Source organism: Lithobates pipiens, unplaced genomic scaffold, assembly GCF_037356315.1.
Source record: "Lithobates pipiens isolate NorthernLeopardFrog02 unplaced genomic scaffold, aLitPip1_a1.2 Scaffold_3, whole genome shotgun sequence".
In the NCBI taxonomy this organism is placed as follows: domain Eukaryota; kingdom Metazoa; phylum Chordata; class Amphibia; order Anura; family Ranidae; genus Lithobates; species Lithobates pipiens.
Window position 1 is genome coordinate 223,118,788 of NW_027507790.1, and position 17,324 is coordinate 223,136,111.

General features: G+C 45.7%; 1 protein-coding gene across 3 annotated transcripts in view; it reads left to right on the forward strand.

Moving 5' to 3' along the window:
* Positions 1-17,324, forward strand: part of FYB1 (FYN binding protein 1) — a 301,988-nt gene that overhangs the window by 266,617 nt on the left and 18,047 nt on the right. For all 3 annotated transcript variants that reach the window (XM_077462820.1, XM_077462822.1, XM_077462821.1), the window contains 2 exons: positions 1,651-1,684; positions 3,942-3,976. In XM_077462820.1, coding sequence (XP_077318946.1) covers positions 1,651-1,684; positions 3,942-3,976 — 69 coding nt within the window. The remainder of the gene's footprint in view (positions 1-1,650; positions 1,685-3,941; positions 3,977-17,324) is intronic.

Genomic DNA, 17,324 nt, shown 5'->3' on the forward strand with positions numbered 1-17,324 from the left:
TATATCACTTAAAGTATATGTTACCCCAACATTTCATATTCCTGTTGTACCATGTACTTGTGTTAAAAGTATCCTGTTCTTTGTATTGCTTCCTATGTGTGAAATCCCTGGTGTCTGCCAGTCCCCCCTGCTTTACTATTTCTAACTGACAACACTAGGCATGAAAACACATAAATCCCAGTGTAGTTAGGTTTCTGGCTGTGCTGGGAGAACAGCCTGCCTGTCCTACAGTGATCAGACTTGTGCTGACAAGATCCCCCAAAGCCATTCACTGGGAAGGTCAGCGTACTGCTATTTCTCCATCCCTAGCTCCCTGAGCCCTCTAAGCAGCTGAGGACAGAGGTTATGTAATCACTTATAAAAAGAAGTAAGGGGTCACATATACTTTAAAATGGGTTAATGTCAAGATTTTGTCACATTGCTTACTGTAGATAGGCATTTCTGACTGCTTCTCACATAAGAAAGAGAGTGCTCTGTATGATTTTGTATATCTCCCCAAAGCCTGCTGCGATGGGTGATTTCAGCGTATGTTCAATACCAGTCATTAGTGACTTTGTGATTGGCAGTAAAGGGTAATGTTCCTATGCTCCCTGAAGGGAACATCTAAGCAGGTGGTAATCAACTTACTTGATATAGTTGGCCTCAAGTGTGGCCCCTAACATCACCAAAAGGCTGCAAATAATGAATGTAATAATACAGAAAACTGTTACAGACTGAACATACGCAACAGGATATAATCAAATGTTGCAACTATGCTATAGTTATTAATGGAGACTGGGGACATGCTTCAGAAGACAGCCATAGCCTGGAGACACATTACATGAGACCGTCCCACTGCTATTTCTGCACTGAGAATGTCACGCTTACCCCTAACGCGGGTGGTCAGACACTATAGCTGGCTTCTGTGTTCTTCACCTATAACAGCCCCCTTTCCCATAAGGCAAGCAGGCCTACTGGTACTCGGTTGCCCCCAGGACTTATATACAATGCTATAGTGCCTGACCACCACACAGGGGCAGGTGTGAACTGAGCAAAGCAAACAGGTGCTTGCGATTGGCAGACAGGCAGAGTGATTCAATGACAGTCCAGGTACAAGACAGGCAAGGTTCAGAATAGTCAGGGTCAAATCCGTAGTCTTTAGGCAGTTCAATCAGTCCATAGTTCAGAGAGTAGTCAATATCTGATCCAAGATCGTCAACTAGGGAATCCAAAGAGCAGAGAAAGACAGACAAACAGGGAGCTTGTAGCATGTGTTACTAACACAATATCACAAGCATGAGACTGCAGGCTTTGCTGGCTTAAATCAGGTTTGATCTCCACCCAGAGACTGTCCACATTAATCACCTTGCCGGTGGACAGGCAAAGAGAATGTATCGCAAACAAAACCAGGATACTGGAATTAGACCAGTAGCTGTGAAGGAACAGGAGTGCTACATGCTCCTGACACAGTCTTAGTGCTGCTGCACATTTTTTTAGTGGGAGTCATAGTTCTACTTTATTATTATCATAGAGGATTTATATAGCGCCAGTAGTTTGCACAGCTTTTTACAGCATTAGGGCAGACATTACAGTACAATTACAATACAGTTCAATACAGGAGGGATCATTATTCGTTTTTCAGTGTCATAATCAAAATCTGTTGCTTTGCAGATGGTTACGTATTAAGGAGCAATATAATTGATCAGTAAGTATGCTTTCATTATTTTTTCTACCAATCATCAACAGTATAGATGGTAAAATAATAAGTGATCCGCAGATAAGACTGAACAAAGGGGCCACTTGCTGATGTAAGTGGAAAGCCCTTTAAACTCCACCCTCTGAACAAATTATATATGTAGTGTCTTGAAAAGCTGTGCTTGTTCTTCTACTTTTTTTGATCATTAAATGTATATCCAGATATTAAATCTCATCTTTAACATGACAACACAATTTTAAAGAGGAAGTAAACCCTGATGGGTTTACTTCCTCTTTGATTCACTGCAAAGGTAAAGCATAATGAACTACTATGCATCGCATAGTAGTCCATTATGTGTCACTTACCTGACACAGGAGCCAGCGAAGTCACCGCTGTCCCCTGTAGTTCCAAGCGTCCATCTTCTTGGTGGGTCTCGCTGCTCCGGCGCTGTGATCCACCGGAGCAGCGATGACGTCACTCCCGTGCATGCGCACGGGAGCCGACACTTGCGGCATAACGCCGCAATCTGCGGCTTGCCCCTGTGCGCCTGCGCGCCGCTGTCTACAGTGCATGCGCCGTAGACAGCTGTGGCTGTCTTCAGGTAAATATCTCCTAAACCGTATATAAACCGACAGCATACCTAGAAGGGGAAGGAGGGTGACAAGTGCCACTGGAAATCACCGAGCCATCATCTTCTCTCCACGGGGCTCTCCGACACACAGTCCCGCCCCTGCCACTGGCATTGGACCAGTGTTCTGTTCTCACAGGAGCTGGTCCAATGCCGATGGCAGAGGCGGAACTGTGTATGTGACTGCCTGCTGAGAGCGAGGAAACAGATAGCGACTTGGTGATTTCATCCAATATATGGTGAGCTGCATTGAGGGGGCAGATGGGTGCAGAACAGGCTGCAGATGGGCACACAACAGGGAACAGGTGGGCACACAACAGGCTGCAGGTGGGCACACAAAACAGGCTGCAGGTGGGTGCACAAAACAGACTGCAGGTGGGCGCACAACAGGCTGCAGGTGGGCACACAACAGGCTGCAGGTGGGTACAAAACAGGCTGCTGATGGGCACACAACAGGGTGCAGATAGGCACACAACAGTTTTTCTTCCTGAAACTTGGGTGCGTGTTATATGCCAATAAATACGGTAATGTCTGGTCATCCTTCTTTGAAGGTCCTTGTGCAGGCACTTCTTGTTATAAAGTGACAACCCCTGACCCTGTTCTCCTGTGTTGTCACCCTGTCATTTATGCTTTAGTCAAGACTAGTCAAGACTAGAAGTGGGAGTGCGCATGCTCATTGTGTACGCATGGCATTCCGCGTTTGTCACCATCAGAAAACCAAACTTGAACCAGCATAGCCTATTTCTCTTGTCACCTGAAAATATTTCTCAGCGAATGATCATGTAATGTGTTTTGTTGTACAGTTCTTTGTTTCCCCAATGACTATATGTTTGCTGAAAAAAAAAAAAAAGAGGAGGAAACTGATCCCAAGAAATATCATGTAAATTCATGATGAAAGGTGAAGGTGAAAGCTGTATGCTCAAAAAAAAAAAAAAAAGAAAAAAAAAAGGAGGAAACTGATCCCAAGAAATGTCATGTAAATTCATGATGAAAGGTGAAGGTGAAAGCTGTATGCTCAAAAAAAACCAAAAAAAACAGCTATTTATGATATACAGAACAATGCTGCTGCAAACTAAATATCATCGAGTTAGGGCTTACATTTGTTTTAACCTTTATATGGCTCATAAATCTAGTTGTTAATTAAACATATTGGCTAATAAGGAAATTTCAAGTAAAACTATAGGCAAAACTTTTTTTTTTTTCCATTTTGCATAGAGTAAGGGAGGGTTACTTTTTTGCCATCTGTTTCCCATTGCATAGATTTACCTTAATTCCCTGCCCCATAGCCAAACAAGAAGTGAGAGGAAATCACTGCACATTTAATGAATCCATTGGGGCCACCCAGGTCACCCGAACTAGTGTCCCCATTGGAAGATTTCCCCTCAATTACTTTTCTGGGGACAACCAAAAATGTAGGATTTTTCTTTTACTTTCAATGATAATGGTAAATAGGATAAAAAGAGAGAGTGAATCTACCTAATGGAGGAACTGACGGAAATAAATACCCGACAGGGGTTCTGCTCCCTGTCCGCACTGTTTAAAACTAAAAGAAGTTTTGTCTTTAGTTATACTTTAATGTTTAATGTTGACTTATTATTATTACTATTAATATTACATCATGTATTTTGTTTTTTGCAGTGATGATGGGGAAATTTATGACGATATTGGAGAAGGTAAGTTCATTATTATTTACAGTCCTTAGAATCAGTGCAGATATTTCTGGATTCACAATGAACAGAAAACAAAGACTGCTTCCGGCCATACGCATAACAACAAGTACATACCTATACAGGTGCATCTCATAAAATTAGAATACCATCAAAAAGTTAATTTATTTCAGCAATTCTATTCAAAAAGTAAAACTCATATATTTTATATAGATATGTTAATGTTGGCTTACTGAACAGTATGTCCATGTACAGTATAGTATGCACTCAATACTTGGTCGGGGCTCCTTTTGCATGAATTATTGCATCAATGCGGCGTGCCATGGAGGCGATCAACCTGTGGCACTGCTGAGGTGTTATGGAAGCCCAGGTTGCTTTGATAGAGGCCTTCAGCTTGTCTGCATTGTTGGGTCTGGTGTCTCTCATCTTCCCCTTGACAATACCCCACAGATTCTCTATGGGGTTTAGGTCAGGCGAGTTTGCTGGCCAATCAAGCACAGCAATACCATGATTATTAAACCAGGTATTGGTACTTTTGGCAGTGTGGGCAGGTGCCAAGTCCTGTTGGAAAATTAAATCAGCATCTCCATAATGCTGGTCAGCAGAGGGAAGTATGAAGTGCTCTATAATTTCCTGGTAGAGGGCTGTGCTGACTAGGGATGAGCTTGGTGTTCGAGTCGAACGCATGTTCGACTCGAACACTGGCTGTTTGCACGTTTGGCGAATACCGAACGTTATGGGCCGTTCGCGCCAAATTCGTGTGGTGCTCACGGCCCACAATGCACTGCGCCATCACAAGTGCATTGCTGGCTCATGATTGGCCAAGCATACACTGTGACCCCGCATGCTTGGCCGATTACAGCGCTGGCAGCAAGGAGAGCCATCAATTATAGCTCAGGGGGTTTAGTACACGCCCCACACTATATAAGGCCGCCAGCACGGCGGCCTTGTGTAGTGTGTTTCGGCGTGCAGGGAAAGAGCAAGATAGGCAAGGACAGTGCCATCTTTTCTCAGGCATCTGCATGAGTTAGTCCAGCACAGTATACACCTGTATCTACCCTTTATTGCGGTTGTTCTCTAATACAGGCATCTGCAGGAGTTAGTGGGTGTTGTGTGCCTCCAGCACAGGATACACCTGTATCTACCCTTTATTGCTGGTGTTCTCTAATACAGGCATCTGCAGGAGATAGTGGATGTTGTGTGCCTCCAGCACAGTATACACCTGTATCTACCCTTTATTGCTGGTTTACTCAAATACAGGCATCTGCAGGAGTTTGTGGGTGTTGTGTGCCTCCAGCACAGTATACACCTGTATCTACCCTTTATTGCTGGTTTTCTCCAATACAGGCATCTGCAGGAGTTTGTGGGTGTTGTGTGCCTCCAGCACAGTATACACCTGTATCTACCCTTCTTTTGCTGGTGTTCTCTAATACAGGCATCTGCAGGAGATAGTGGGTGTTGTGTGCCTCCAGCACAGTATACACCTGTATCTACCCTTTATTGCTGGTTTTCTCTAATACAGGCATCTGCAGGAGTTAGTGGGTGTTGTGTGCCTCCAGCACAGTATACACCTGTATCTACCCTTTTTTGCTGGTGTTCTCTAATACAGGCATCTGCAGGATTTAAAGTGGGTGTTGTGTGCCTCCAGCACAGTATACACCTGTATCTACCCTTTTTTGCTGGTGTTCTCTAATACAAGCATCTGCAGGAGTTAACGTGGGTGTTGTGTGGCGCCAGCACAGTATACACCTGTATCTACCCTTTATTGCTGGTGTTCTCTAATACAGGCATCTGCAGGAGTTAGTGAGTGTTGTGTGCCTCCAGCACAGTATACACCTGTATCTACCCTTTATTGCTGGTGTTCTCTAATACAGGCATCTGCAGGAGTTAAAGTGGGTGTTGTGTGCCTCTAGCACAGTATACACCTGTAGCTACCCTTTATTGCTGGTGTTCTCTAATACAGGCATCTGTAGCATTTTACAGTGGGTGTTGTGTGCCTCCAGCATAATATACACTACCCGATTGCTGGTTTTCCCATCTCCCTGCAGGCCATTACTATGTCTGGAAGGCCAACAAGGAGAGGCAGACAGTCCCGAGCCAATAAAAGAGGGCAAGCAGGCTCTGTGTCTAGAGACAACAGTGCTGGTCGTGGATGCAGTGCATCGTCATCAGCGCGTGGCCATGGGACACGCTTGTCCTTATTTTCGGCAGCTGGACGTGTTAAGCTGCATCATGCCGAAGACTTGGTAGAGTGGATGACCAAGCCCTCCTCATCCTCTCTCACCCAGGCTCAGGGTACTAGCAAAGCAGCTGCCAACGCGTCCTCTTCCCTCGTCTCAATGTCATCAGTCACTCCTTCCCTAGACCCACCATGTCCTCCTGAGGAGTCCCCCAAACTGTTTGAGCACAGTGTTGGGTACATGCTCCAGGAGGATGCCCAGCGTTTGGAAGGCTCGGATGATGATACCCAACTAGAAGAAAGCAGTAGCGTGAGCGCAGAGAGAGGGGATGCTCAAGAAGGACAGCAATTTGGCAGTCATGTTCCACCAGCTGCAGCATACTGCCAGGTTTGCTCCAGTGATGAAGAGGGAGGGGATGATGAGGTCACTGACTCCACGTGGGTGTCTGATAGGAGAGAGGAGGAGGCACATCTCCAACGAGGCAGGATGCCCTCCGGGGCCAGCTTAGGGGCAGCACGCCAACTGAATCACACTGCAGAGCTCCGCCTGTGCAGTGTTATTCCAAAAGTTCTTTGGTGTGGGCCTTTTTTGAGACGAGTGAATCAAATCGCACCGCTGCTATTTGCAACATATGTCTCAAGCGTATCTCATGTGGCCAAAACTCAGCCGCTTGGGCACCACATGCTTGACCAGACATATGTTGACCTGCCATGCAGCTCGTTGGCAAGCATACTTTAAAGACCCACACCAAAGCGGACCTCTCCTTGCTCCTCATCAGCTGGGATCTCCAACCCCACTAGACCTTCAGTCCTCTCTGAAACCTGCACTTAGTTGAATGAAGGTGTAGAATTAGGTGTGTCACAGCCAAGTACTTTTGGGCACTCTGCTAGCAGTACACCCACGTCCGATTGTAGCAGGCAAATTTCCCTGGCCCAGCTGCTGGACCATCGAAAGAAGTTCACTTCCAGCCAACCACATGCCTAGCGGTTGAATGCTAGCTTGGCTAAATTGCTAGCACTTCAACTGCTGCCTTTTCAGTTGGTAGACTAGGCCCCCTTCCATGAGTTTGTGCAATGTGCAGTTCCTCAGTGGCAGGTCCCCAAACACCACTTTTTCTCATGGAAGGCGATTCCGGCTCTCTACTGGCATGTGGAAGGCAATGTCCATGCCTCTCTGGACAGGGCGGTCAGTGGAAAGGGGCATATTACCGCTGACTCATGGTCCAGCAGGCATGGACATAACCTATCTTTCACGGCCCATTGGGTCACTCTTCTGGCAGCTGGGAAGGATGCAGGACAAGGTGCAGTAGTGTTGGAGGTTGTTCTGCCACCACGCCTCCAAAATGGTACTACTGGTTGTGACACACCTCTCTCCTCCACCCCCTCCTCTTCTTCTTCCTCCATGGCCTCTTCCAGTGCTCTGTCCTCGGAACCAGCGGTGCTCCGTAGGCGTTCAAGGGGCTACGCAAGTACGCAGGCAAAAAGATGCCATGTCGTGCTTGTGCTAGTTTGTTTGGGGAACAGGAGCCACACTGGGGCAGATATTTTGTCAGCTCTGCAGGGGCAGGCTGAGAGGTGGTTGACACCACGCCAGCTTAAGCCAGGAATGGTGGTTTGCGACAATGGCACCAACCTCCTCTCCGCCCTCCGACAGGGACAACTGACCCATGTGCCCTGTGTGGCTCACATCCTTAATCTGGTGGTGCAGCGGTTCTTGGGCAGGTACCCGGGCTTACAAGATGTCCTAAGGCAGGCCAGGAAAGTCTGTGTGCATTTCCGACAATCATTTAATGCCAGTGCTCGGCTGGCTGAACTCCAAAAGGAGTTGAACCTGCCCAAGAATCGCCTTATATGTGACATGCCCACTAGGTGGAACTCAACGTTGGCCATGCTGCAGTGGCTGCACACGCAGCAGAGGGCCATCAATGAGTACCTGTGCAACTACGGCACCAGGACAGGGTCAGGGGAGCTCCGTTTTTCTTCACCACGCCAGTGGGGCATGATCAGGGATGCATGCACTGTCCTGTCACCATTTGAGGAGGCCACTAGGATGGTGAGCAGTGACAGTGCATGCGTCAGTGACACTGTACCTCTTGTCCACCTGTTGGAGCATACGCTGCGTGGAATAATGGACGGGGCACTTGAGGCAGAACAGAGGCAGGAAGAGGAGGACTTCCTTGCCTCTCAAGGCCCCCTTTATCCAGACAGTGTTCCTGCTGTCCCACCCATCACACAGGAAGATGACGAGGAGTAGGAGGAGGAAGCTTGTGTCAGCATGGAGGTGGAGCCTGGCACTCAGCATCAGCAGTCTTTTAGGGATGATTTACAGTCCCAAGAAACATGTGGACTTGTACGTGGCTAGGAGGAGGTGGCTGCGGATCATGTTGTCCTTTGTGACCCAGAGGACTCCAGACCAAATGCCTCAGCTAACCTACGCTGCATGGCCTCCCTGATCCTGCAAAGCCTGAGGAAGGATCCTCGTATTCTTCGGATCAAGGAGAGGGACCATTACTGGCTGGCCATTCTCCTTGATCCACGGTACAAGGGTAAGGTTGCGGACCTTATCTTGCCATTGCAGAGGGAGCAGAGGATGAGACATCTCCGGGAGGCCTTGCAGAAAGGTCTGTGTAACCTCCCAGTCTCTGGGAACGCGTTGCAAACTCCTGGTCCTGGACAACGTGTTGCTGAGGCTTCGGTCAGTCACAGAAGGAGCGGTGGAGAAGGTGGCCGTCTGGTCAGACAATTTTTTAGTCCGCAGCCCCAAGGTATGATTGGTTCCAGCAACCATTGCCAGCGTCTGATTTACATGGTGCAGGAATACCTAGAGGAAAAAAAGGGGAAAAACTGCGCTACGGGAAAAAGAAGCAAATAGTGTTGAACGGAAGCTGCAATTCAAATATATACCAAAAATATATCAAACAAAATTAGAAAAAAGAAGAACTGCGCTAGCCACAAGATACCCAATGTGATTAGGGTATATGAAAGTATCAGACCCACACTGTGGGTCTTAGTATCTAGTGTGTTAATATTGTGAATTCCCCAAACTCAATATATGTGTATCAAACTCTGTGCATAAACCCCTAAACCATAAAGATAAGAATATAAAGAATATATATTTGCTATTAGGCATAAATGACCTATCGAAAAAATACTAAATCTGTGTTCAGAGACACTCTGTATAATGTCCATACAGTCATATGTCAAAAAATTGAAAAATTAAATAAAAAATAAACATAAAAGATAAATGTCCATATAGTGAATGAACACCAGTGAAACAAAAATTTCAAATGAGGTACGGCAATGAAGAAAAGTTCCAAACGACTGAATTGCAAATGCACGGATTGAAAATCTTCTCCAAAGACGTGGTGTGCTTATCCCATCACCGAAATAAATGAATCAGCTCCTTACCAGATCCAGACGACCCCCCGTTACAGAGGGTCACCACAAGCAGTAGTAGTCAAAAGGGTGTCCGGATAGCGCCTCCTCCTCAGATGGTCACGAATCTTCCACACGATGGGGTTATGGCTGTTACTCACTCCCAACACGACGTGGTGTCACATAAGGGAAAACATAGGCTCCAGATAGTGTAAAACCAAATGACTTTAATTCTTAAAAAGCGAACGTAAACACTTACATAAAAGACTTTAAAAGCAGGTTCAAAACAAAGACGTGCACCGGCCGGATACACGCCAACGCCAAGACCAACCCGTCCTTCCTGGTCCACAAAAACGAACACGACTTGGGGTGACGTCGACACGTTCGCACCGCCCTACGCGTTTCGTAATAATTTACGTCGTCCAGGGGCACGGGCGGCGTGCGACGTCACCCCTTTTATAACCATATATTTAACCAAGCCTCACTTTGGGTCAGCGGCCATTTTAGACGTCACAAACAATAATAATCAAAGAGAACGTAGGCCAAGCCTCACTATCACTCACGAACGTCAGATGTGCGTATCCGCAACGAACGTCCTATGGTTGCGGGCCAAGCCTCGTTTTCATGTGGACGTTATAGGAACATAAGCCAAGCCTCGCTTCCAGGTATTAGCCCTATCGGCAGAGTAACATGGCAGATGCCCTCACATGAAGGTGCGCCTCCTGAACCCCGGAACAGGGTACAGTGTGGATCGCCAAAACAGAAGGGTAAAATAGATTAAAAATCAATAAGGTAAAAAAATAAAAAATTATAATAATGAATTAGAAAAAAATAATAATAAAAAATAGAAAAAATATATAAATAAGCCATCCCAAATAGGGACAAGAATGCATCAGAAATTCTACGCTTCCTGCTGCATTCATACGGCCAACAGGTCCAGTTACGTGTGGACAAATAGGTGTAAAGGTACCTCAAAGGTAGTGCGTTTACCCGGTGTGTTTATATAGCAATCAAATTCACTTAGGAAATGAGATTGCTGTAGACATGTATTTCAAGTGCCTTCTTGTCTCGCGTGTTCCCCAGGGACTTTTCTGGAGTGCCCCAAAACAACGTCGAGGGATAGACCTAACAGTAACCTAAAAGGCCGCCAGACCCAAAGCCAGGTCTGTCACACCAGAATGTGCTCTACAGTGATATACACCAAAGTAAACAGCAAGAAAAAATTAATAATGCAGCAAGAAAAATTAATAATGCAATCAAGTGGTTTTTCACAGTAACTAATACAGTAAAACCATTATAGGGAAACATTACATCAAAACAGGTCACCTCATGAGTTATTAATGAAGGCATTTACATCGGTGTCCACATTGAGGCCAAACGGAGTGTATGTTTTTAATTTATGAATCCAGGCCATTTCGAGCTTGGATATCTCCCTGACCAAGGACCCTCCCCTCCAGTGGGGCTTATATTTGTCTAAGCCAACAAATAGGGTGCCTGATGGGTCTCTCTTGTGTGTCTGGTCGTAATGCCTGGACACAGGGTGTTTGTCAAACCCCCGTCTGATGTTGCCAATGTGTTCGTTCACCCTGACCCGAAATGCCCTCTTGGTCCGCCCAATATACTGGAGGCCACAGGGGCACTGTAAAAGGTAAACCACAGCCTCCGAGGAGCAAGTAATAAAGGACTCTATGTCATATGTCCTAGAGGTGCTCGAAGATGCGATACTAGAAATCTTAGAGCCCCTATATGAATTCAGGGTACAGACCTGACAGTTCTTACATTTATAATAGCCAACTAGATTCTGAAAAAAACATCTGTTGGCCTTAGGCGGGTCTTGTACACTGGGGGCAATCTTGTTTCCCAGTGAAGAGGCCCCTTTAAAAATTATTTGAGGTTTAACAGGCAGAACTGGATTCAAAACATGGTCACTAGTAAGTAAGTGCCAATGTTTCTGAATCAAGTTTCTCACACCACGATGCTGGACTGAGAAAGTCGTGACAAACGGTACGCCACCCTGTGTACCTGCCCTGGCACTTTGTCTATCTGCCAGTAGTGAGGGTCTGTCTCTAGTCCGGGCAATCTCCATAGTGTCACCAAGAGAAACGGGATCATATCCCTTTTCTAGGAATCTACCTGCCAAAATCGCTGCCTGTTCATCATATTTTACTATATCCGAACAGTTCCGTCTGAGGCGTAGAAATTGCCCCAGGGGAACAGCTTTTAGCCAAGGTTGAAAATGGCAACTATCGGTAGGGATGTACGAATTCCTGTCTGTTGACTTGAAATATGTAGATGTAATGAACTCATTGCCAACCCTCCTGATGTTAAGATCAAGAAAGTTGACCTCATCCTGGCTAGCCTCAAAGCTAAATTTAATTCCTCTGTTGTTTTCGTTTAGACCAGCCATAAACGACCGCAAGTCTGACTCTGTTCCTTCCCAAAGGAGGAGGACGTCATCGATATACCTCGCCCACAGGACTATCTCAGACCTTCTAGGGGCATCGACGACGTCCTCCTCCCATTTGGCCATAAAGAGGTTGGCCAGGCTGGGGGCATATTTAGCCCCCATGGCCACTCCCCTATCCTGGCGGTAAAATTGCTGGTCAAACCAGAAATAGTTGTGTCCGGCCGCATATTCCAACAGTTCTATTAGGAAGTCAATCTGAGCTGAAGGAAGGCCTGATGCCCCCTGTATGAATAATCTCACTGCCTCGACCCCTAAAGAATGGGGAATGATGGTATACAGTGAGTTCACGTCTGCTGTGACCAACCAAAGACCATCTCCAGGGGTGATACCGGACAGGAGATTGATTATATGTTTGGTGTCCTTGACATAAGACGGAACCTTTTGGACCAGAGGTTGTAGATAATGATCTATATACTTGCCCACCCGGGACGTAACCGAGTCGATACCACTGACTATGGGTCGTCCCGGGGGGCAAGATTGATTCTTATGAAGCTTCGGGAGGTAATAAATAACAGGTGTACGGGGGGCACAGGGTATCAAAAAAAGTTTTTCTTTATCATTTAGAATGCCCCTCCGGTGACCTCCCTCCACGATCCTACCCAATTCCTTCCTATACTTGTCCACTGGATCCCGATTCAGGATAGTGTACGTTTCCCTATCCTCCAAGATGCGATGCATCTCTTTCATATAGTCACAACGGTCTAGTACCACAATCCCCCCCCCTTTATCGGCAGGTCTAATGACCAGGGACTTGTTATTACACAAGGTGTCTAGGCCCATCTCCAAATCTCTCCGCATTTTAACTTTCTTTACCCTAATATCCTCCAGGTCACGTAGTACCACATCCCTGAACACCTTAATACTGGGTGCAAGGGATCCTGGAGGGTTAAAAAGGGAAGCATTTGAGAGGTTGGAGTGTTGAAACTCCGTAATTCTCGTAGTACTCTCTCTGATGGGATTACCCAGCATATATCGTTTTATGTTTAACTTACGGACGAATTTGTGTACGTCCATATAAGTTTGAAACTTGCTCAGGCATCTGGGCGGAGCAAATTTCAAACCTTTGTCTAGTATTTTGGTTTCAGAGGTAGTGAGTATCTGTTTGCTGAGGTTAAAGATTCCAGTTCCTATGGCCTCTTTCTTTTTTGTTGATTGGGCTCGCCTCCCCCCTCTAACCCCTCTCTTTGTTCGACGGACCTTTTTAGGCCTCTGCTGTCCCTGGGAAAAAAATGTTGGTTATTATTTCCACTGATGTGGGGCCCTTCCTCATAGGCGGGCTGTTGGTGTCCCTGTCTGAACCCTGGGCTCCCCTGAAAATGGGGGTCCGGATGGCGTCTATGGTCCGCCCTCCAATTCCCCCCTGCTCGGCCCGATCCCCTGGGGGTCTCAGAATCAGAGAGGGGAAAAAAACGATTTTGAGTGGGAACATTATAGTTATAATTCCTATCGTCTCTGTTGTGATAGGGGAGGTTCCCTTGATAGGGGGCCTGAGTCCATTCTGGGGGCCCATAGGTCCCTGAATGGCTGGGTCGTCCTGTTCTCGGAGAGAAAGGCACTCGATAAGGGTGTGGCTCATTTGGCTTGGGACCTTTTTTGGGGATTCTCTGTTGGGGAGCTCCCACATATTGATTCCTAGACTGGTTTGGAGTTTTATGATTGTTCATAGGTCTCCTAAACCCATAACTAGTACCGGGATTAGGTTGGGTGCTATTCGGGGGTGGTTGTGCGGGGTTACCTCCCACTGCACCCAATAAATTCAGTTGTTGGGATGTGTCCATCTGGACCTCCACCACCTCTTCCAAATCTAAATCCCTCTGCCAGGAAAATACCATCCCCGTATTGTAATCCTCCTTATCTCTATTGTATTTCCGTTTTTTCTTAATTTTCTGATCTTTTTCTTCTTTTTCAAGCACCTTCAACAGGTTCTTGGAACATTCCCTATATTCCTCACTATCCCTGAGAGGTAGTAGGGAATCCCTAATGGCCTTAATCTCTATATCTAATCGGGCTGCTTTCTCGCTCTTTTTCTGAGTTAAAAAGCGTAGTAAGCTCACACCCGATTCATTAAAATATCTGTACCAGCCTTCTAAGTCCGGTTCCCCTTGTTGGGGACTGACGTTCCACCTCAGACTCCTAGGGACCATTGCCTCCCTGATATATGTCTCCAGGAAGGCAATGTCCCATTGGAGGTGGATCTCGGATGTGGTCAAATTCTTAAGTCGTAAGAAAAGACCACTCGTGTCGGAGACCACTGACGGTGGGGTAGAGTCAAAAACCCCAGTTGTGTCTACAACCCTTTTTGCCCGAAATTCAAAAATATCCATGATCTTAAAAACTTGGTATGACCCAAAACAACCGAAGCAGCAATTAGACTATTTGGAAAGTAAACAAACAGGAAAAAAAGGGGAAAAACTGCGCTACGGGAAAAAGAAGCAAATAGTGTTGAACGGAAGCTGCAATTCAAATATATACCAAAAATATATCAAACAAAATTAGAAAAAAGAAGAACTGCGCTAGCCACAAGATACCCAATGTGATTAGGGTATATGAAAGTATCAGACCCACACTGTGGGTCTTAGTATCTAGTGTGTTAATATTGTGAATTCCCCAAACTCAATATATGTGTATCAAACTCTGTGCATAAACCCCTAAACCATAAAGATAAGAATATAAAGAATATATATTTGCTATTAGGCATAAATGACCTATCGAAAAAATACTAAATCTGTGTTCAGAGACACTCTGTATAATGTCCATACAGTCATATGTCAAAAAATTGAAAAATTAAATAAAAAATAAACATAAAAGATAAATGTCCATATAGTGAATGAACACCAGTGAAACAAAAATTTCAAATGAGGTACGGCAATGAAGAAAAGTTCCAAACGACTGAATTGCAAATGCACGGATTGAAAATCTTCTCCAAAGACGTGGTGTGCTTATCCCATCACCGAAATAAATGAATCAGCTCCTTACCAGATCCAGACGACCCCCCGTTACAGAGGGTCACCACAAGCAGTAGTAGTCAAAAGGGTGTCCGGATAGCGCCTCCTCCTCAGATGGTCACGAATCTTCCACACGATGGGGTTATGGCTGTTACTCACTCCCAACACGACGTGGTGTCACATAAGGGAAAACATAGGCTCCAGATAGTGTAAAACCAAATGACTTTAATTCTTAAAAAGCGAACGTAAACACTTACATAAAAGACTTTAAAAGCAGGTTCAAAACAAAGACGTGCACCGGCCGGATACACGCCAACGCCAAGACCAACCCGTCCTTCCTGGTCCACAAAAACGAACACGACTTGGGGTGACGTCGACACGTTCGCACCGCCCTACGCGTTTCGTAATAATTTACGTCGTCCAGGGGCACGGGCGGCGTGCGACGTCACCCCTTTTATAACCATATATTTAACCAAGCCTCACTTTGGGTCAGCGGCCATTTTAGACGTCACAAACAATAATAATCAAAGAGAACGTAGGCCAAGCCTCACTATCACTCACGAACGTCAGATGTGCGTATCCGCAACGAACGTCCTATGGTTGCGGGCCAAGCCTCGTTTTCATGTGGACGTTATAGGAACATAAGCCAAGCCTCGCTTCCAGGTATTAGCCCTATCGGCAGAGTAACATGGCAGATGCCCTCACATGAAGGTGCGCCTCCTGAACCCCGGAACAGGGTACAGTGTGGATCGCCAAAACAGAAGGGTAAAATAGATTAAAAATCAATAAGGTAAAAAAATAAAAAATTAGAATAATGAATTAGAAAAAAATAATAATAAAAAATAGAAAAAATATATAAATAAGCCATCCCAAATAGGGACAAGAATGCATCAGAAATTCTACGCTTCCTGCTGCATTCATACGGCCAACAGGTCCAGTTACGTGTGGACAAATAGGTGTAAAGGTACCTCAAAGGTAGTGCGTTTACCCGGTGTGTTTATATAGCAATCAAATTCACTTAGGAAATGAGATTGCTGTAGACATGTATTTCAAGTGCCTTCTTGTCTCACGTGTTCCCCAGGGACTTTTCTGGAGTGCCCCAAAACAACGTCGAGGGATAGACCTAACAGTAACCTAAAAGGCCGCCAGACCCAAAGCCAGGTCTGTCACACCAGAATGTGCTCTACAGTGATATACACCAAAGTAAACAGCAAGAAAAAATTAATAATGCAGCAAGAAAAATTAATAATGCAATCAAGTGGTTTTTCACAGTAACTAATACAGTAAAACCATTATAGGGAAACATTACATCAAAACAGGTCACCTCATGAGTTATTAATGAAGGCATTTACATCGGTGTCCACATTGAGGCCAAACGGAGTGTATGTTTTTAATTTATGAATCCAGGCCATTTCGAGCTTGGATATCTCCCTGACCAAGGACCCTCCCCTCCAGTGGGGCTTATATTTGTCTAAGCCAACAAATAGGGTGCCTGATGGGACAGCAGAGGCCTAAAAAGGTCCGTCGAACAAAGAGAGGGGTTAGAGGGGGGAGGCGAGCCCAATCAACAAAAAAGAAAGAGGCCATAGGAACTGGAATCTTTAACCTCAGCAAACAGATACTCACTACCTCTGAAACCAAAATACTAGACAAAGGTTTGAAATTTGCTCCGCCCAGATGCCTGAGCAAGTTTCAAACTTATATGGACGTACACAAATTCGTCCGTAAGTTAAACATAAAACGATATATGCTGGGTAATCCCATCAGAGAGAGTACTACGAGAATTACGGAGTTTCAACACTCCAACCTCTCAAATGCTTCCCTTTTTAACCCTCCAGGATCCCTTGCACCCAGTATTAAGGTGTTCAGGGATGTGGTACTACGTGACCTGGAGGATATTAGGGTAAAGAAAGTTAAAATGCGGAGAGATTTGGAGATGGGCCTAGACACCTTGTGTAATAACAAGTCCCTGGTCATTAGACCTGCCGACAAAGGGGGGGGGGATTGTGGTACTAGACCGTTGTGACTATATGAAAGAGATGCATCGCATCTTGGAGGATAGGGAAACGTACACTATCCTGAATCGGGATCCAGTGGACAAGTATAGGAAGGAATTGGGTAGGATCGTGGAGGGAGGTCACCGGAGGGGCATTCTAAATGATAAAGAAAAACTTTTTTTGATACCCTGTGCCCCCCGTACACCTGTTATTTATTACCTCCCGAAGCTTCATAAGAATCAATCTTGCCCCCCGGGACGACCCATAGTCAGTGGTATCGACTCGGTTACGTCCCGGGTGGGCAAGTATATAGATCATTATCTACAACCTCTGGTCCAAAAGGTTCCGTCTTATGTCAAGGACACCAAACATATAATCAATCTCCTGTCCG